Consider the following 22,059-nt stretch of genomic DNA (forward strand, 5'->3'; position numbering starts at 1 on the left):
GCATCCGTTTATATAAGTCATCTTCTAATGGAGCAGTTGCTTTCTTACTAGCATGGATCCTTCTGTTGAAATGAATACTTCGTAACTAGTGATAGCTGAAACCCAAGCCTTTAACAAACCAAACCATGCCATGTAATGAATAGTCAACTGGCAAATTCATAGTCTCTCTTCATTATTTAAAAAAAATCACTCTGGTGGTGACAGTACAGAATATTGGAATCCAAAGTAGGGAAACACAAATCACTAGTTTCAGTGTTGCTCTGTTTGGTGTGATCAGCTGTGTGGTTTTTCTGTCTTAAAAGGCGTATAGATATGCTTCATGCTTTCCTCTTGCTTCTTTTAAATAAGACTCACCAAAATGCATCTGCTTTTCTAAAATCCCTGATAATGTACAACTAATAACAGAGTTTAGTTGTGGCAGGTTTGGGATAATGTTGACCTGGACTGTTGTAGCTCCTATATTTTTAAAATTTAAAAAAAAAAAAGGAGCATTGAGTTTAGACCTTGTCATGATATCTTATGTTCCTCTAGAGCATACATGTCTGAAAACCAATGCAGAACCATGTCCTTCATGAGCTGTAACTGGGTACATCTGTATCACATGTGGAATTCTGCTTCCATGCCAAAGCTTGGGTAACGTGACAACTATAATAGGGTCTGGCCTTATATGAAGGATGAGTAGTATTGGAGATGACCTGCCTGTAAGGAGTGCTCCCCAGGTACAGCTGTAGTCCTCATTTGTTGCATGTTGTAACCCATTTGCTCTTCCCCAGGAGATTCCATCTTGCAGCATGCCTGTTGCTGAACCCGCAGAGCACTGCTGTATCTCATCACCTTGCTGGCAGCTTCCCTGTTCCACTGCTGCCACAGTCTGCACAACGCAGTGCTGAGCTGAGCCATATCACACAATGGTCAGGGTTGGAAGGGGCCTCTGGAGATCATCTCGCCCAACTCCCTGCCAAAGCAGGGTCACCCAGAGCAGGCTGGACAGGAATGCATCCAGGAGCGTTTTCAATATAATATCTCTTGAGAAGAAGATTCCACAATCTCTCTGGGCAGCCTCTTCCAGGGCTCTGGCACTCTCAAAGGAAAGAAATTTTTCCTCATGTTCAGATGGAATTTCCCGTGTTCCAGTTTGTGCCCGTTGCCCCTTGTCCTGTCCCTGGGCACCACTGAGAAGAGCCTGGCCCCAGCTTCTTGACGCCCACCCTTTAGATACTGATAAGCATTGGTGAGGTCCCCTCTCAGTCTTCTCTCAACCTTTCCTCATCAGAGAGGTGCTCCAGTCCCTGGATCATCTTCGCAGCCCTCTGCTGGACTCTCTCCAGCAGTTTCCTGTCCTCCTTGAACTGGGGAGCCCAGAACTGGACCCAGTGCTCCAGCTGTGGCCTCCCCAGGGCAGAGCAGAGGGGGAGGATGACCTCCCTCGACCTGCTGGCCATGCTCTTTTTAATGCCTCCCAGGAGACCGCTGGCCTTCTTGGCCACAAGGGTGCATTGCTGGCTCCTGGGCAACTTCTTGTCCACCAGGACTCCCAGGTCCCTTTCTGCAGAGCTGCTTTCCAGCAGGTCAGCCTCTAGCTCAATGTATAGGTGCATCTGTTTTTCTCTTCCCCTAGATGCAGGAGGATAAAGAAGAGACAGGTGGCTCCCATCAGTCTCAGCATCTCTAGTTTGTGTTCATTTTATGTTTGCATAGCGAATATAGTTTTCGTGAGTGCCCTGACAAAGGCTATTCATAGCTGGGAGGAAGGGGGCAACTAAAAGATGCGCCCGTAACAGTATACCTCTATCGTCTCTTTCCAGTTGTTTGTGTACTCGTCTTGGTACTGTAGAAGGATTTGATACAGTGTCAAACAACTTCCTGATTGATAACTTAAACCTTTCATCTCGAACAGATAAAACTTTTCTTGACGTTAATAGTAGTGGTTATATTACAGTTATTACGTAAATTTGCATTTGATACTATGCGTGGAACAGTACTTAACGCTTGAACCTTAGCTTTCATAGGTGTTCCTGAGTTTCTGCAGAGGAGGTAAATTTTATCACTGCTTTATAGTGGAGGAAACTACAGCGCAAAAGCAAAGCGGTGTTGCATGTTGATGAAAGGTGATCTGGCAGATTACTGGCTGAAGTAAGGTATTAAGACCAACTTCCTTAAATCCCAATTCAGAGATTCTTTGCGGGGTTGCTAGTACCGTGCAAGTGCTTTTGAGTCTTAAACGAAATGCAGCAGTTGCTTCCAGAGAGAGAAGGGTAATATTGCGGTCAAACCCTTCCTTTCCAGCCTGCTGTGCTGTTTGAGTTTCAGAAGGTACTATCTGAAAAATGGCTTTTCTTACTAAACAGTTCGATATGTACGTAGAAAATGTAGTCTTATTTGTGCCCTCTGCCCTTCTTGCTTAACACGAGCGTAGCATCCCCCTGCTGTGTTTCCTGGTTTCCAGAAGCTTATTTCTGCTTTGTTTTCGGCAGCCTCCAACTTCTGACTTAAGCAAGAGGGGCTCAAATCCTGCTGTTGTTTGATGAAGAGTGTAGCTGATTGGTGGAATTCGCAGTCAATAATTAGGCTTCTGAATCACCTGGCTTCTGCTTCAAATATGAGATGAATTCTGCATTTTTATTTTTATTTTTTTACCATCCAGAGGCAAAGCAGAAACCCTACAATGGGTTCCAGGGTTTGGGGAATACGGAGGATTATGGGAGTGCTGGGAATGCAAAGCAGATAACTGTAAGTGAAGTAGTTGATTAACATTGAAATTAGGAGTGAGTTACTTACCAACTTCACGAACACTGGTGTCTCTTTGAGCTTATTAGGGTGCAACAGTAGTATTTTAAAGCCATACCTGTTGCATATCTTTCACATCAGCCAATAGTGAAGGTTGGAACCTGTTTAAACTGCTGTCATGGAACCAATCACACCTTCATTCTCCCAAGGAAATAGCACGGTGGTCATATTTAATCATTGCATTCAGAATACCTTTTTAATATTTTTTTTTTTCCCCCTTAAGAGCGTAAAAATGTAATAGTATTTATTGACTGCTTCTGAAGGCTGTACTGTTTTGGGAATTTCTTTCTGTATAGCAAAAATCTACATATCCCTGAGTTTGATGTTAAGGCTGCTTTTGATGTTAAAGTGACTAATGCTATTGACACTTGATTTATCGTCTTTTACGTGCTTAACAATGTACAGGAAATAAATCCAGCACATCTTAATTTTGTTGTCTTTCCCGCGTATTCTGCAAGGATTCAGATACTTAAAACTGCAGAATCTGGTGAAAGTTCGTCAAACAGGTGAAGGCGAGACCATTCGACAAGGTTAAAATTCTCTAAAGAAACTATGAATTTCTCTGTTATGCTGATGTTATTCCTTCTCTTCCTTTCCTGCAGCTCTTCATTCCCTGCAGTGAGTTAGCACTACAGATAAGATAAGCAGCCTAGGCATAGCTTATGGCACACTTTAAAATTGCGTTCTGAAGGCTGTCTCTCTTAGTTAATACGTGCTTCCATACTTGGAATTTATTGGTGCTGCTAGGAGTTAACAGCAGAAGTAAACTGGGCAAAGACAAGACCTGTATAGAGATGGGACAGCTGGCTTGGAACCAGTGTTTGAGAGGAAACAAATCTTTTAAAACGATGACATCTTCACGCCTTTTTCTTCATATAACTGAGTAAAAAGTAATTTCTAATTTAGGTGTAAAGGACACAGTTGTTCTTGAGTATAACCTGTGCTATGTTAGCATGTCTTTTTGAATTCTTTGGGAATATTTGTCAGAAAAGTGATTACATAGCTGCGTGCAGTAACCTAGTTTTAGGGATGCTTTTGATCACCCCTAGAGCAGAGTTGTCAAGCTAATGTGGCTTCTGGAATAGATTGTTTTCAAGCTTTAAGATCTATCCCCAAAATAGGTTACTTACCAGAGGATGGTAATACAGAAATCCCTTTGTTCCTTCTCCGGTTAGAGCCATACGAGAAGGGTGACTTCAACAGTTACGCTGCAGGTGGAAGGTTCCTCTGGACACTGGTTTAGGAGAGTTCCCAACGTCTGCTGCTAAGCTACGAGTGAGGTAGCTCAGAGGATCACAACAGGCAGTTGGATTGGCACACTAGATCCTAAAATAACATTGTTATCCGGACAGAGGTGAAGTCTGTTTTCCCAGAAATGGAACTTGGCACTGTCTGTATAATTCACTATATAAGATGGGGATGGACATCGATTCTTAATCATAGCTCACAAGTTGAGAACTGCTATGTATAAAGAACATCCTCAGACCATATACCGTGTGTTTCAATCTGGATGTGTTCACTTAGATGTAAATTGGTTCTATAAATGTTTCAAGACTATCGCTGAACGTCTTAAGCTTTCTAAAATAAGTATAGATATTTAAGACAGTACATCAGAATACACTAAAGCACTGTTTTTATTGCTGAGATTACAGGAAAAGCGTGCTTGTAAATTGTTTGTTGATAAGCTGAATCCTTTTCCTCATGACAGGATTATTGAGGATGAAGCAGAGCCCCCTCTGCTTTACTCTTGTTGGAATTTCAATAAAAATAATGCTTTAGAACACAGCCAAAGAGATCTTTCCTGGAAGTATGGCAAGAGACGGCTGAGATTTTGGGGAGTATTGGCCAAGATTTGCTTCAAAATCCCCCTGATCTTCCTTGTGATAGCTGTGTGCTGTGAAGACTTTGGATGTGTTCACTGGAAAGGTGTAGCAGGAGCATCAAATTGCCCTTGCTCTTCTCAGGCCCGTAATTATGGTGGGACTTGAATGTTTCGTCTCTACATTCTCTGTAAAAGACTACAGGAAGTTTTTTGGCGCTTTCTAAAGCGTGTGGCACCAGGCTCTGGCGTCTGTGGGGCAGCGAGGGCAGAATGCTGCTGTGCTTTGCGGTGGCTTGATGTCGTCGTGTGCGACATCTCTTCATCTCAGAACTGGCCCCGTGCGTACATACTGCGTAGCTTCCTGGCTTCCTCTTAGTTAATGGTGGTGTGCAGTCTGAATATCAGGCACCTGTTTGCCAGGCGAATGGAGTCCACCTGCATAGCCTGAGCACAAAATGTGAAAGCGTGATCCTACAAGAGAAACAGCCTGGTTTTGCTGAAAGTGGTGAGTTCAAAGCAGTCGACTTTTGGGGTGTGTTTTCTAACACTTTGCACTGTCTTCTAATCTGCGTTGAGAGTTTCTTTCAATTTTATGATGACAGATATCAACTGGTCCCCGTTCTGTGGTGCTGTATTGTACACAGAGAGAACGAGAGTCTTCTGAGAGATTGCACTAACTTCTTTGGGGTCTTTCTCAGAGCTGGGGTGGCAGAAACTGGCACCTGGTTTTCCAAGACCATCTCCTGCCCAAAAATAAACGGGTCCAGCCCTTCTTAGTTTCCAAATGTTGAGGACGGTGTCATTGTAGACAGAAGGATGCTGGCCCTAATTACATATATGTAAAGTGACATGCTTAAATGCTAGGTTGCAGAACACTTGTAGATGCTGCATGAACTTATAATGGGAAATAAAAATTTGTGTCAAGTTTGGCTTCAAGTCTCTATAGTTAGAAATTTAATTTCTAAACTTGAGGTAAGCAGTCAGTAAGACAGTGTTGGTGACACTGCCTTCATCTGTTTGAAACGTACTCTTATGCGTTTCTGATCTGGTTGAAGGTGTCCCTGCTCATTGCAGGAGGGTTGGACTAGATGGACCTTTAAAAGTCCCTTCCAACCCAAATGATTCTATGATTTCCTTTAACTACAAAACTATCTTAAATTATAGCCTCCAGTTACATTTTGCTTGCTTTCTCCTGTTTGATTCATAGCATCAGTGTATTTGATATATAGGGTAGGATTCAGGATTAATATGAACCTAAGAGAGGGCTTTTTTTTTTCCCTAACAGCATATTTTTCCTCTACCAGCACTCCTACTTGAGTGGCCACTTAGCAGCAAGACCTTATTCTTAATATCTGTATGCAGAAGAATATGTATGCGTCAGTAGGGCACTCTGTATTACAGCAATCAGGGCCTTGCTGTAGCGTAGGTAAGTTATTCTTTAGAAGATTCATTTGAAAACTCAAGTTTTCAAGCCTTTTAACACAGTGTTAACTGAAAGTGGAGTAGTGTCTGCATTCAAGTAGAATTGAGTGAGGTTTTATTTAAAATACTGAAATGTAACTTGGTTCGTTGCACAGCTGTGGCTGATGTTGAGGACTGAGTTGCCATAACTAAGATTAAGCTTTAGTGTAGCCATATAGTTCAGGTTGCAGCATCTTACAATATTGATGTCATCCCGAAGAAGGAAGTCTGAGAGTATTAAACAAAGAAACTTCGGGCTGCCAGTTTTAAGCTCGTGCAATTCAGGAAGCCACGTGACTTACCCACAGAATTTGTTACAGAGTTGGTATGCCAAGCAGAAAGTATTGGCATGTCATTTGAGGTAGGTCAACATGTAAAAATATAAGTGTGGAAGACGCTTAGCCAGAGCAAAGTGCTGTGTAGGTCAAAGGAGCTTGCCTCTTGAGTCAGGAGAAAAAACTGTTGAATTTTGGAGACTGTATTGTATACTAACTGGAACACTGGGAAAAAAGGCTTGGGGGATGTGGATTCTGGCCTTGGTTTTGCTGCATTTACCAGGTAACCTTTAAGTTTTTAACTTGCTGTGATTTTTTCAGTCTATAAATTGAGATGAATTTTGGTAAGATGTATGATAACGCCACCTCTTCACCTCTCTGGCGTAAGCTGAATTATTTGGTTAGGGAGTGGAAGTTTAAGGCATTGCTCCCATTGGAGCGTCAGTGATATGCAAAGCAAATTTAGGGGTGAATAGTTGTTGGAATTTGTGGAGGTTCTTTAGTTTCCAGATACTGTTGCTTCTCATTAGGATTGCCTTAATGGTGAGAAGCAGGAAGAGTCTGAATCAAAACTAAGGGTTACAGCTTGTTTGATTGTTATATGCCATTAATGGTTTGGCAGGTTAACAACTGATGCTGGGGCTGTTGAATTTTAAGGACATGAAAAATAGCTACTTGTGATTACTTTAGCGACATACCTGCCCTGGATCATGGTACAAAGCTCTAATTAGGAAGGAGAATATCTACATCTGACACGTCATGCTACTGTTAAGACGCCATGTTAGTCACTCAAGAAAAATATGTTGACTGTGCTTTATTGTTGATATTGAGCCCCAAGTTATCTCATAGATAGTACTTATGTTTCCCCAATAAAGGAATTGGGGCTTTACTCAGCCCAAGTCAATGCTAAACTACTCTCTGGTTTACTGTGGTAATTAGTGTCTTTAAATCAGGCCAGCTATTCAGTGTGGCAAAGATTCCTCTCATTATATTCTTCTTTTTGTAGAAGTCAGCCAATTTAGTTTTCTTGGTACTGTAACAAAACACCCGAGCGCTGTTTTTACTAATGTGAATGTTTTATGACAACCAGAGCAATTTTACAGGGGGGGAAAAAAAACTTCCCAATTGTGGAGCTCGGGCCGTTAGTCTAGGAAGAATTTATAGAGTAAACAACATACTGCTGTTCTTTTACTGCTGCACCTTTCAACGCAAATAGCTAGTTAACGGGTTCCCTACTGATTTAATCCTGCTTGTAATCTACACCTGCTAATTTAATAAAAGGAGTATCCCGTGTCTTGTTTACTACTTGTTTCTGTTCACTTACTCTGACTTGGTTGCAGTGCTGATTGGTGGAAAACTTCTAAAATTTCCTATATACAATGCCGTAGTCTCATCACGACCAGCTTTCGTTGGCTTCTGTCATGCTGCATTGTTTGAAGCAGACCGGCAGGATAGCAGAGAACAATCGGGAGCTGGAGAAAATTCGCATCTCGCTGCATATGCTTCAAAATTGGCAGAAGAACAATGAGTTTGGGGAAATCCCCTTGGACAAGTGCTGCGCAGTAATCTGACTTCAGCCTTTGTTCAGAAAAGATCCCCCAAATTGCGGCTTTTTGTATTCCAGAACGTACAAGCAAGTTTCAGTAGGGCAAGAATTGAAAGTTTTCGTTTAGTCTTTGCCTATAGTTGTAGGTAAACTGACCATTTCTTTAGATGCTTGGGTTTTTTTTTTTCTTAAGTATTGGATAGAGAAAAGCCTAATGGAAAAGAAGCAAACTCTGTGTTTTGCTTAAATACAGAATTTCAAAGTTACTGCTTAGTTGAATTGGCGAGTTACATCCCAGAACTGGTCTTCACTTCCTCTTAGTTTTGTGGGAGGCTTCAGGTCAAGTTCCTCTGCTGATACTTGAAATAATTTCGACTCGTGCTGTAGTTCTGAAATTTTGAGCGAAGAACGTGGAATCTTTCGGCTTCGTGGCATGGAAGATGGTGTTTGAAGTGATGTTTGACTCTCAGGTGCTTGGTTGAAAGTCTTTTTTTTCTTCAGTAGGTAACTCAAATGTTGATTTCATGGACTCCAACTGCAATTCCCAGAAACACCTTCTGAACTTTGCTGTGTTTGTGTAAGCCTACAGCAGTGCACCAGAGCTTATTGACAGGTCTTTACATCTTTTTGTAATAAATCTCCTCTTCTGTTATGGTGGGGGGGGGTGGAACTCAGGTGTGTCCATTCGGATGAATTCTGCAAAGCTAATAATGAAAATAGCTTTCTGGTTCATTTGTATCTAAATTTTGAGTGTCTGGTGTTTTGCATATGTCCCATGTGCCTGTCTTGGACTAAGCACAGTGAGGACCTAAAAATCAGTGTTTTGCAGTCCCCTGTGCATTTCGATGAGATGAATGTAGTTGGAAGACAGCAGTGTTTTTGCCTGTTGCAAGCTGCATTGGTGGAGCTGTTTTAAAAATGCTGTAATAGTCTGCTCAATGACGGGAAGACGCTTTTACTGGAGTTCCGTGTCGGTGTGTGCATTCATCATTTCCATGTTTTGACCACAGACATTCCAAGGAGGATTTAAGTAGTTCTCCTTGCAGCGAGAAGCCACATAACTGTTTACTTGAATGCTGACTTTTCTTAAACTGAAAGAGGGTAGATTTAGATATTAGGAAGAAATTCTTGGCTGTGAGGGTGGTGAGCCCCTGGCCCAGGTTGCCCAGAGAAGCTGTGGCTGCCCCATCCCTGGTGGGGTTCAAGGCCACGTTGGCTGGGGCTTGGAGCAACCTGGGCTGGTGGGAGGTGTCCCTGCCCAGGGCAGGGGGTTGGAACTGCATGATTTTGAGGTCCCTTCCAACCCAAATCATTCTATGATTCTGATATTCTTCAAGCATTTGGAACTCTCATCTTTTTGGCTGCAGTAGGACGAAGAGAGCAGGGCAACTGCCACCTCACCAGAGGGCAGAAGGTGGTAGATCAGGGTTAGGTGGAGTGAGGAAAAGAAACTGTTGGGTGTCCTGGGAAAGTGCTTTAACTGTGAAGCAATTGCATGTGAGGCAAGAGCGGTTGTGGGCATCAGCTTCAGATGCGTGTTCTGGGTGTGGGTCGTGAGCAAGATGCCGAAGAGTTCAGGACTTGTCCGTGATCTTAACGCTTACTTTCTGTCTAGCTCTAGGCAGCAAAGCTCAGGAAATAGATTGTGATTCTTGTCGTAAGGGTGTCCCCTGCATACTCAGGTTTTTCTGTCAATAGTATGTAATATGTGGTCCCATATTGAGTTCTGGGCCTGAGGAGAGCAGAGGCTTGTAGTTAGGCTCCTCGGCTATTAAGTCGCTTTCTTGATTTTTGCCTTTGCTAGGCACGTAAGGCAATATAATATCTCAGCAAACACGCAAAGTTCATATTAAAAATAAAATACTGGGGTGTTTTTTTTGTATCTGAACACTGAATCTCTTCAAACCTTTCTATGGCTTCCTTGCTAATTGTGGGTTTTCTTCAATGTTTCTCATAAAGTGTGGGCATTGCTGTGATGGCAACGTCGTTGTCTGACTTAATTTTTGTATTTAATGATGTAACAGTCACAGCACAAGTACTACTCGCTCTCTTTCCCTATATGTTGTTTGGGGAAACTTCCTCTGCGGCTCAAACCTTAACTTGAAATATCTTTATAGGAAACACTGCATACCTTAGATATCTAATACTTGCTGCTGTTTCTTTGAATTTTCATATCCCTCATTTTTAGAGATAGTCTCTTGTTAGGATATAGATCAATTGTGTTCTCCGTTTCACTGATATTCTTTTTTTTTTTGCTAGGTATACGTGGCTTGGGCTGCAACGGGGGTCGTTCTAGGTGTAGTGGCATCCCTGCATTGAGCTCTTTACTTTATGTATCTTGTGTTCGTTTGTCTTCCTGCGTTTCTCGAGATTGGCGTGTAATTCATAGGGGAAGCTGCCCAGTTTGGAATGAGGTATTAAAAGATCCTGTAACTGTTGTTCTAAGAGTAATCTTTTTGCCAAGTTACCATATTTTTTCAAGGAACACGGACAAGATAAATGTCTTGCAGAGCTAATCCCTCCCCCTCACTACCCCAAATACCCACTAGTTTGAGAAGGTTAATCAAAATGTCACATCTCTTTTTCAGCTGTCCATCAGTTGCAAAACAGCCCACTCATGCGGTAGCATCAGCCGCTCACCCACTTGGAGGATGACAGACTACTTGAGAAAAAATTATTTGACTTAGCCCTTGGTAGCTGTACCTGTTAGCTTGTGGGAAAAGCTTTCACTGCACCTACTATGACTAATCGTGGTTACGGAACTGGAGATAAAGGTCATTTTTTAATGTCTGTCTGGTGCTGGTCCTGAAATGTGTATGGCGAGCTCTGTTTATGTCTATTTGAGAGTATGATCTTCTCTGAGATTGCTATCTTCTGTTAACAAACCAATTTGTTGTGGATAGATCAGCCAGTATTGTGATGGATATGCCTTTATAGAAAGATACTTTGTCCTTTGATGCTCCTCATTCTGTTTAGGTCTGTCAGGGATGATACGGCATGTTAATCTGCGAAACTGCATTGGGTGTCATCTTAACCCACTGCATGGCATTACTTACTCATACAAAAAAGAAAAAAAGTAACCGCATGTGGTGTGAAATGAAATTAAGATGAATCCGTTATTCATTCCTTATGTAACTGGTAAGTAAGAGGAAGGTATTTAACAGCTTGACACTGCTCCCGGTCTGGAAGACCGTGCTAGTCATCTGTCTCTAGTTGCAGCATTTCAGTGGTAATTTAAATATTAGAAAGGAATTGCTTTGATCAACTGTTTTCATAGGCATGGCATAATGAGTGTGGAGGACAGACAGCGATTTCTCGGCTAGACGGAGTTGCTGAACATACTTGCTTCATAGCTGCACGCTACACGATGTGGTGCAACATCTCACTACCCAGAGCTCTGCTTCTTTCCCTAAATGGACGTTTTTGGAGTCTGTCTTCCTGGTTAGGCTTCCTTTCCTCTGATAATAGAGTTTTGATTCTTTATCAGAAGGTGGTGGTTTTGTGTTCTCTGGAAAGCTTTTGTCAGAAAGTCTGAAGATGTTTTCAGGCGTGATGTTCTCAGATGAAATGCAGATAACTTATCTTTAATGTGAGTTCACTCAGACACGTAATGAACGCGGTACTCTCGGCTATGGGAATGTCAAACTTGCAAATTTTTATCCCCGTTGAAGTGCTGTATTTATGTTTCTGAAGGTACTGTGATATAGTGCAAGATAATATAGCAATCAGAAAACCTTTATTGGGTATAATAGCTTAACAAATGAAAGCAGTGGTGGAATTCCAAGTTATCATTTCAAGAATGTCATGTTAAAGTACAAACACCCACGTCCTCCGAGCTTGTGGGTCCACATGGTACTCTCTTTTTTGTTTTTAATTTGTTGGGGTTTTTTGTGGTTTGTTTTATTTTTTGCATTCTGCCTCGTTAGTCTCTGAGGAGCTGCTGTTGTGAATGCTGTTGAATACTTGTCACCCTCACTGGATGCAGGGGCGTCTAGAAGTCACTGATTTTGATGGCTTTTTTTTGAGGGGAGTAAATCTGTGTTGTGGTTCATTTTATCTCCCGTAAGATTGCTTCAGAGTTTGTGAGATACAGACTGCAGCTGCTGAAAGCTGTGGTGTTATGTCGAGAGCGGGGAACTTCTAGGGCAAGTTTCCCAGCAAAAGCTGTTAGCTCATGATTTCCATAGGCTGCTTTTGCACGCTCCCTGTCTTCAGTCTTTTTAGCGTAAGACTTGTGGCCAACTCCCTGCTGACTCTTGAGTGAGGCTGAGCTTTATTTCGTGCCTTCTATTTCTCCGTCCTGAACACCATCTCATCGCTGCTTGACCTTGCCATTTAGAAGCTTACAAGTTTGCAAGCTGCTCCCCCCCGACTTTGAACAGGGCGTAAAGACTCCTTGATAGGATCTGCATCTGAACAGACCATATGGACAACAAGAAAAGAAATAAATATTTTACTTCTGCTTGGTTTCCATGGCATCCCGGAAAAATTGCTCTTGAACTTTGAGGTGCTATCCTTCTGGCATCTCCTAGCATCGAGAGAAAAATAAAGGTAACGCTGATTGTTGTTGGCTGCTTTATTTTGTCTGACAGCACTGGGCTGGCATGTCAGGATTTGGGAGAAGGGAGGAGGGTGAAGTGCTTTGAAGAGGCCTGCCTTATATCTGTATTTTTGCCTTTGTAGGCAGTTTGTTGCACATGTGACCGGGAAGAAGTGTGCCTTTAGAAAAGGCAACAGAAGCATATACTGTTCATCACGATGACTTGCTGGCCTGGCACGCTGCAAAACTGGAAGAAACTAGCTACTGGCCCTGAAATGAGCAATGGGCAGCTCAGATGTTAGGCTATAACAGAGTATCTTTTGTACCTCACGTTCCACTTGTGCGTCCCCTGTGGACATCCTTAAAGTTTAAGCTGAAGTAAATCGGAGTTGTTCAATGACTTTTTTTTTTTTTTCTTTTCCCACAGTGTTAGAGAGGTTAATTGTATCCTGTGCCTCCTGCTTTTCTGGCTATTTTGATGTGTTAATTTTTTAGCATACATCCATTTATAAGGAAGGTTACTTAAGTAATTTTCTTCAGTTCAGATGCTGCTTTTAGTATTTGATGTAATGATTCTGCATGTGTTGTATAAAATTCTATGTAAACTTTATTCGCAAAAGGGTTCTGATTATGAGAAGTTGTGTAATGGTTCCTGGTTTATATTCCACTAAATATGTACATATATAAACATTTCTTTCTTGGATGCAGTGTGGCCTGAATATGGTGGGGGGGAGGGAGGGAGAGAAGGTAGAGCTACTGTTTTGAGCAAGTAATCTTTCTGTGTTGCATATGCTTGAAGGAAAAAAAGAAAAAGAAAAAAAAAAGCTTTTGGATTCTGGGGGAGAGGGAAAACCAAGCTCTCTCTGCTGTGTATATAAGACCGATTGCTTAAAGAAAAGTAGATTTAAGGGGTTGGAGACACTTGTGGAAGAACTGTGAGAGCTGAGTGCCCCACTTGCCAGTTTTACTGTTCTTTTGTTGAGTTTGTAAGGAGAGATAAACCTGTGCTTTCAGTTCTGTAAGAGCTTTCTTTTCTGGAGCCCAGGGCTCCTTTTAGACATGACTTAATATCTTTTTCTTAGACTTAACAGGTTCCATTTCTCCTTTGAAGCATGGGAGAATCTGTTAGCAAACTAACTGCCCACCTGTACTTAATACTGTGCGAATATCCATTTATTCTGGTTGCTGATACTGCCCTTTAACAGGACTTTCCTAGGGGTCTGCTTTTCTACCCAAACGGTCTCCATGGAAGCCTCCTCCTAAGGATGAGTGGCACTGCGATCTGTGTAAATTGTTCTTTAAGAATTCACGCTTGTGCTTCGTCTTTGGCATTGGTCAAGGTATTAGCTCATCCCTCTAGCAGGTGCCTAGGAGAAAAATCATTATTTCGTACTGAATTACTGAATCTTTACACTTCCTGATGCAAGAAAATGAGATCAGGACCTCTGTGTTGCTTCACATCACTCACAAGCAGGAATGAACTGCTGTAGCTTTGAGTCGTGCCATTTGATGAATGTGGATGCCTGGTTATATACATTTAAGCGAGTAATGACATTTTGTCACCGTAATACGGGATGATGGAGGTGCAAGTAAAAAGATTGGTCAGTTCTGCAGGGATGCAAAATGATGTAAGATTCAAAGAGGAGTAGGGTAGATAACTCATGAGAGTAACTTAACATTTGCATTGTTATTGCAGATCTCTCTAAAGTTTTCGAAGTGAGCAGAGGGCAAATAACCTTTTCCCTGCCACCCCCAGCATGGGGAAAAGAAACCACAAGCAGCGTTCATTTCAGTAGTTGAGACAACGAAGGCTGGCCAAACTACATTTTACAGTAAGCTTTTGTTCAGACAGCTGGCTATGCAGCTAGTTTGCAAAGACAGGCAATATAATTAGCATTGCTACTGCCTGGTACATAGACATTTTGGGCTGTAATAGGGAGAAATGCTAATTGCCTGTATATAGAAAGGACTGTCAGGTCAGAGTATAAAAGCAGCTGCACAGATTTTCATTTGAAACCCAGAATTGAGGAAATCATGACCAGGTAGACTTGGTAGCAACTGTTGTCTGTGCTGAATACCGTACTGTATGTAAGCCAATGAACTCTCTTAATTGCTGATTTTGATCCATCTATATTATCCCTACGCCTTTCAAATCAGTCTTTCCTGTGACTGTTGTCTTTGAGACCCTCTCTGAGCTAGTTCCAAAGATTTGGTAGATCTCCATCCCAGCTTTATGGCTTCTTGAACCCCAGTTGCATCAGGAAGAAGATAACTGGTATGAGAGGAAGGATTCTACTCTTTCATCCATCAGTTGATCCTTTTCTCAAAGTCACCATCAGTGGAGTGTAAGGGGCAGTGTCTTCATACGAGTGCAAGTTCAATCCAGCTACACCAGTGATGAACCAGAGCCTAAGTCGATGTAGCGGTGTTCCTGCCTTAGTTTCCTGCTCGGTATGTTGCTCCATTTTGGATAGCCTGGTGTAGCTCTTCAAGCAAATTCTGCACCTCTTTTCTGCCCCCTTGACAAAATATCTGTTGAGGTAGTAAGTCCTGTCAATTTTGGGCTCATATAAAGCTGTGTGCCTGTGCTAAGTGACTTCTCTGGTTCTGATCTTTTCTCTTATTCCATTTTTCTTATTTAGTCTTTGAGTGAAAACGTGCTTGAGTGAAAGGCTTGTGATTATAAGATGCGGGAGCAAAACAAATGGAGAAGATTGCCTTGAACATGGACTTGCAAACTTGTTAGTGACTGGGGATTCTGAAAGATGTGAAAGATTCAAGAAAAAGGTTGGGGGTTCGGTGTAATACTTCACAAAGAAGCAAGTTTAAGTGGCCAAGACCATTCTGTAATGATTCCTGTATAATACGGGCTTTGACTAGTGAGATGCAATTTGCATTTCAGGTTTCATTTGCCATCTTTCTAGTGCTACCACTTCAGGTAAAGAGGAGGCTGTCAGCTGAACTCTGTGCCCTTTTAGAGCTGTTCTACTTCTTTGCAAGACTTTGAAGAAGAAAGTGGAATTGTAGTTATGTAGGAATTGTGACAGTATTTAACAGCTTCTGTATAGAGTTTCTGGTACTTTGTATGTAAATATTTTTGAAGTGGTTCTGCCTACTTTCATCTGATGTCGTACTTTGTTGCAAGCACTTCATTTAGTACAAAAAGTACCTCGAGCGTGCAGCACTGCCAACGCTGTAGATAGTGTTAGTGGTAGGAAAGTTGCTTTGTTCATTCTGTCTCTCTAAAAGTTGGTAATAAATTCATAGTAGCAACAACCTGCAATATACAGACACCAGCCGAAGCATGCGTGTAACAGTTCTGGTGCATATAGGGTACTGCTTAAAACTCTGCTACCCTCAGGTTCTTTCAGCTATAGCCTCAAATAAAACAGCATCTCTATAAAGCAGAGTATTATTGATGAGACCTACCACCTTTATTCCTAGTTCTATCTTCTGTTTTGCAAATGCACGTGGGGGGAAAAAAGAGAGAGACATCCTGGAGTGTGTGCAGTGCCATGTGTAGGCAGCAGCTTGTTTGATGCTGTGGTCGTGACTGCTTGGACAGTAATTGCACACGCTTGCGTGGATCTGTAAATCTGTGCTTCGTATTTGGCACTTTTGCTTTTAACTGTACATCTGGCTTTTAACTGGGCTGAGAAACTGAACCTAATTAAGCGGCCTGGGTTGAGTACCAACCTGAGGTGGCGTTATTAGTTGGCATCTGGATATCAGTGAGGGGGCTGCGGGTTGTTCTGTGTAGCTGCATCTCCAACTACTGAAGTTTCTAGTTCAGAATTACTGCCACCACAAGCCAGGATGCGAATGGCTTTCTGTGCTCACTAGGAAGAGATCTTACTGTCACAGACTAACATTAATACGCTGGTTGGCAATGATCATCTTCTCCTGTTCAGCCTTATCTTGTTCCTTTTTTCACCTAGATGGGTCAACATCCTTTGCTGCCTAGCCGTATTGCAAAGAGAAGAATCTGGTTTTGGGCAGTGTGTTCTAGTTGAGATGATGTCCATCTATATTTTTTGGACTCTTGAATGTCACTATAGTGTCTTACTTTAGACTGTTTCATCCCAGGCAGTTTATATCTGGTTATTACGGATTTTGATACAGACTGCGATTCCTTCAATAGGGATATAATATATTAAAGCAAGCCATCATATTGCTTATGTGCGTGGCACAAATCACGTCCATGTTCACCCTTCATGGTAGATCAATAATTCATCTGAATTTGAACTGGGACTTGATAGTCCACTTTTGTAGTAGACTTACAGGTACTATTGTTCCACTAAGACAGTTTGCACTGTTGATGCTGATTGGGAACATCATCTGTGATATGGAGACTGGGCAATACAAATACTTTTTGATTATCTTTGATGCTTCGGTTTTTCCTGCGTCCACATTTTTCTTGTCTGTGTCAGTATTTTCTGTCTTGCTAAAGCAAGGCAGTTTTGGCACTTTGTCTCAAAATTGCGAAGCACTGCTACAGCTCTTTGCTGTTTAGGTAATTTCTTGCCCAGAGTAGGGTTTTTTTGGAACTCAGATTTTCCTGTTAAAGGAAATGATGAAATGGAAGAAGTGAAGGCATACTGTGTGCTGTTGCATGCTGATAGCCACATTAAAGATTCTTCTTGCCAGAATTGTACAATATCATCTGAGATGCTGTTCCTTATAAGCAGATGAAAAGACAGGTTCAAATGCCAACTCTTGCAACCCTTTGCACTTGGGGAGAGGCACCGACGGAGGTAGCTTTAATTCCATCCAGTAGTAACTTGTCTCCCCCTTTTTTCACCACATCAGTCCTCTGGCCAGTCCTGAGATAAGAATTGCGAGACTGAGTTGTCGCAGGTTTTGTGTGTAGCAGCTTAACCAGATGTCTGCAAGACTTTGACTTTTCCCTAAAAAATCCGTGGGTCTCAGAGTAGTTGTTATTCCTTGCAAGTATCCTCTGAGCGTTTCTCCTTTCTCTAGGAAATGGTTTTCTTTTGTTAGAACTTCAAAACACCTGGGAATCTGAGCCTGTGTGATGCTTTATGTCCCTAAAGTCCCTTATAACAAATTCACTTATTTTGTGGGGTCTGCAAAAGCAGCAAAGCAGTACGCAAGCAAGCTTGCCCTGGGAGTGCTAGAGGCCATGGAACATGGTGATTTGCTAATCTAAGCTAGTGTTGAAAAGATAAAAATATTAGCTTTTGTGTAGTTGACCTCGTTTCTGTCAACAGACAAATTGTTTTGAGAACAGCAGTGAAAATGCTCCTTGGAATGAAAGTGTCTGGTCTGGTGGGAGGAAGTATATTAGCTTTAAGCTTGTATTCTGGAGTGTATTTAAGTGCCGTCTACACAGGAAAGATTGAAGTACAGCTTGGATGCAGGAGCCAAATTATATTTGGGAAACAGTGATGGCTTACCAGCGCCGCAGTGTACAGCGAGTTCAAAACCAAAAACCCCTGTTTGGTAAAACATGAAGCTTCAGGCGTGCTTCTGGACTCCAGTTTGAGGGCAGTCTGCTTTCTAAAGGTGAAATGGTGATATGTCTTGGCTGCCTCCCTCCTAATAAATTAAACGTGCCTGGGAATGTTCCCAGGCACCGCGGCCAACTGGCTCAGGACTGCATTGTCCATACTCTTAAACTCTTAGCTACCAGGGCAGGGTGGCTACATCTGAGCTGCCCAGTACGAGTGGTCCCCGTGGTGTGACGACTCACAAACCTGGGAATTGTGTGGGAGATCGCTAACTGGCACGGCCCAGTGCTGGGGAATGTCCTAGCTGCTTTCTAGCGTACATGATCGTGTTCCAGGGCCTGGGAATGTTTCCAGACAAGACTTAATTTATGAGTACAGATGTTAGTCCTTGACTCTTGCAAATTCTTTATGGACTAAGGCATAGAAGGTCTCGTCACATCACAAGGGGTTTAGGATGCTTTGGAAAGGTAGGTTTAGGAGAGAATGCCTCCTATTTATTTTGGGGTAATAATTCTGTACTACTAAAAAGTCTGCGCTTCCTCTCTCCCTTTTAGATGGTTTTACTGGTTGTTTAACTATCTTTTAGAACGCAGACACCTTCTTTCCAGCCACTACCGCTGGTAGAGTAGACGTGTCTGCCCTCCGTCAGGCTTTCGCTTGTGTATGAATGAACATACTGTGGCCTTTCATGGAAGCGCTGTGTATGAATTATGCTCTTTATGGTTGTGAGGAGTTTCATTCTGATTTGGTGTGCGTGTGTGTGAATATTAAGAGCCGTAGTTTTTCTGTCTGGGTGAAGTGGCGGGGGGCCGGTCTTGCATCTTCTAGGCAGTGGGTCTTTTATGTGAGCAGGGGAGTGGGGAGACCGTTTTATTTCCTCAGATGTTTCTTCTCGTGAACAATAAAAGCTGTGTTGGGCTGACTTTATTGATCGTACAGGATGACTTCCTGCAGGCTCTTCAGTGCTTGATTGTGGATTATTGGAATTGGAGTATAGTCCTAGTGTAGATGAGCCAGTAAAATGTGGATATTAATCGTAACTCTAAGCAGACATCCATCCTGGAAGACAGCATATCATGTAAGCCGCTGAATATTGAAGCGCTTCTGCTCTAACTGAGGACTTTTTCTGTACCCCCTGGCCTGCCCTCCCTCCATGGTGTTTCATTGCAAACTATGGCTCAGTCATACAGTCGCTTCAGGATGCTGTTTGTCTTTCTGTAGGTTATGGAATATGCTATCAGCTTTGGTAGTTTGAATATTTACAGAGAGAAGAGGTTAGCAATACAAAAGACCGTTCCTGTTCATTGGGCTTTGTCAAGGGCTATGTAATTTTACTTTTGCATGTGTTGTCTTAAAAGTCTTGTGAAGCAAATGCGTGGCGTGTCATGCTTACACCAGTGACGCGCCCCGCAATTTTGGGAACGTGTAATCTGTGTGACAGCATCGGCTTTGGAGCGCTGCTTTGTATGAAGGATCCATTGCTCAAAGGTAGTAAGCTGTCAGAGCTGACTCTGTCAATTAATATGCAGCAGGCTTTGTGTCTGCTGATTGTTCTTCTAATTTAATGTGCGTGATGATCTGTCTTACCAGCAGTAGTGGCGCATATTTAAGGACACAGTGCAGTGCAGGGAAGCTCCCTGGTGTCCCGCAGGCTGCCTGTGTGTCTTCAGGGCAGCTATTTCAGTCCTCACACAGCTTCTTGCAGCCCACCATCCAGAAGGCATCTTAGGAATATGAAAAAGAGAAGTTGCAGGCTCTACTGATGCAGTGATGGTCAGTATCCCTCTTCTGCCCACTCTGTTTCTGCGATGCTGCCTGTGTCCGAGACGGATGTAACTGGATGGACGGATGTTCAGGACAACTGGCTTTTTTTGAAGAGCTGGGTATGTCAGAGGAGGGACCTTCACGTGTGGCTCCGCTGCTCCCTCCTAGACAAAAAGACATCTAGTACAAAGTTTTACTTGTGTCCATAATCAGTAAAATGTCAAAGGCTGTACTTTATTTAACGTTTTCGTTCGTGATAAATGCAGGCTGCTGCCAAAAATTGCGCTCTCCGTCCTCCTTTGTGTAGCGCTTGGGTGGCTCCACAGTGAACAGAAGAACTGATCTGGCTGAAAAGTAACTCTGAAAACATTAATTTTCATCTACGTGTTCTATGGTCAGATGGCCAGTTCATTGACTGGGGCTGTTGCGCAATTGCATGGACTTTTCAACCTCCCTGGGATGGCGTTAGAAATGAGGCATGTGGGACAGGCAAGAAGGGGCCGAGGACTTTTCCTTCCTATTGCCAGTAGCCCACACTTATGTTTTCTTAAAATCACCATGCAATTTAGGTGGTTGTCAGGCCTGAAAGTGGTTTTCAGTACGGTGCTGTGCTGTCTCCTCTCTTGTTTCATAACACTAATGACTTGTCTCTGTGTAGGGGCGAGAAATTAAAAATACCTGCCTCACTTTCCTTCCCTTGAACGCTTAAGCCAAACTTGTGAGTGTATCGGCTAAGTTTGGGAGCGTAAATTTATATAGCAAAGCCTATATTTAAAACCAGGAGTCTGGTGAGCTTGGATTCTTTTCTTTTTGTTACAACTTTTCAGAGGCTATTAACTTTAAAGGTGATATAGCAGCCAGTCAATCTTCAGGCTTCGTAATTAGGGAGTGGAGTTGTAAGTTGCTCACCAGCCACATTATCTTGATTTCTGAGGTGTGATGTCTAGTTGTGTGTTACTTATGTAAAATAAACTGTCTTCAGTGGTGACCGAGGAAGTCTACGATAGAGCTCGATTTATGCTTCTGAAAACGTGCTGCTCTTTTCTTGCTTTACTTAAATCTGCCGCTGCTTTTAGTTCGTGTCTACCACCGGACGGTCTTTTTTTCTTTACTGTTGCGCTCTTGTCATTGACCCAGTTTGGTAAAGAATTAGTTCTCTTTCCTTTCCTCCTGCTTCATTTAGCAATTAAAGTTTTGTTGTTCTATAGTTAAGTCTTAAAATACAATACTGTAAAACTGCATTTAACGTTCTGTGTTTTGTATATGGTGGAAAAGAGTATGTAGCTCTCTATTCAAGGAGAGTACAGAGAACAGTGAGAAGTGTCAGCTACAATGTGCTTTTTTTCGGAGTCTGAATTTTACCGGTTTGGGAAAAGCAGCAAATTAGTACGTGCGTGGAAAAGGAGATTAATGCGAAAGTGGTGGTACCTGAAAGTTAGATTGTGATGTTCGGTTTTAGATACACATGGCCTTTGTTTGAAGTCTTAGGGAAGCTCATGTTTACAAGCAAACAAAAACAAAAAACCCAAGCCAGAAACTACCCTGGAAAACTGAATTTTGTTAAGAGCTAGGCTGAGGAAGTTTTGCCTGTTTTAAGGAACATTGCAACTGTATTGACTACTTAAAACCAGAGAACTTGTTCACCTTTTAAAAACATTATCATTTACCTTGAATCACGTGTTCCATTTTGATAGCCTCCTTCATATAGAAAATATAGCATGAGATGTCAGTTTAAGTGCAAGTCTAACGGTGCTCTATCTTCTATGTGAAAGGAAGTATTCTGTACATTTTTCCATGTTTGACATCATGGTGTTTTGAATAACCATGTTCCATATTCATATCAATTTTTTGTTTTTGTTTTCAATTTATGCACAGCACTTGCTCTGAAATTTGGGGACTGAGTACACCAAACACGATAGATCAGTGGGATACAACAGGCCTTTACAGCTTCTCTGAACAAACCAGGTGAATATTCTGCCCTCTCTCGCATCATAGAAGTCTTGTGGGAGGGATTGGCTTTGGAGGGTCTGTAATGGGATGCTTTAGCTGTGAAATAGACTAAAATGCTTCCTAGGCCTCTCATGGTACAGCATTTTAAAAATATTTGCTTGCCAGTGTAGAAATCCGAGTGTTCTCAGCTGATGTTTTGACCAATGAAACTCTAATTCTGGAATATTCCTTTTTCACGCCAGTGCCACTGAAAGAATGGGAAGACTTGTTAAAAGCAAGCTCTAATGTGATCTGGTATTTATATTAACAAAGTTGGGATACTTAATTCTTTAGACCTAATCTTACAAAGTGTTTAACCTGCTTTGTATGCCACAAGCTTTCAGTTAAATCTTGCTAATTGGCTCGGGTAGGAGCTACTAAAGAATTGTTTGTAAATTCTTCAG

At 42.2% G+C, this 22,059-nt stretch overlaps 1 protein-coding gene across 6 annotated transcripts in view; it reads left to right on the forward strand.

Moving 5' to 3' along the window:
• The window catches only part of SMAD2 (SMAD family member 2), a 52,219-nt gene that overhangs the window by 15,084 nt on the left and 15,076 nt on the right, over nucleotides 1-22,059 (forward strand). For 3 of the 6 annotated variants that reach the window (XM_074569452.1, XM_074569453.1, XM_074569454.1), the window contains one exon: nucleotides 21,542-21,631. The exons of the other annotated variants lie outside the window; for them this stretch is intronic. In XM_074569452.1, coding sequence (XP_074425553.1) covers nucleotides 21,542-21,631 — 90 coding nt within the window. The remainder of the gene's footprint in view (nucleotides 1-21,541; nucleotides 21,632-22,059) is intronic. 6 annotated transcript variants of the gene reach the window in all.

The sequence above is a fragment of the Larus michahellis genome, chromosome Z, assembly GCF_964199755.1.
Source record: "Larus michahellis chromosome Z, bLarMic1.1, whole genome shotgun sequence".
NCBI classification, from domain to species: domain Eukaryota; kingdom Metazoa; phylum Chordata; class Aves; order Charadriiformes; family Laridae; genus Larus; species Larus michahellis.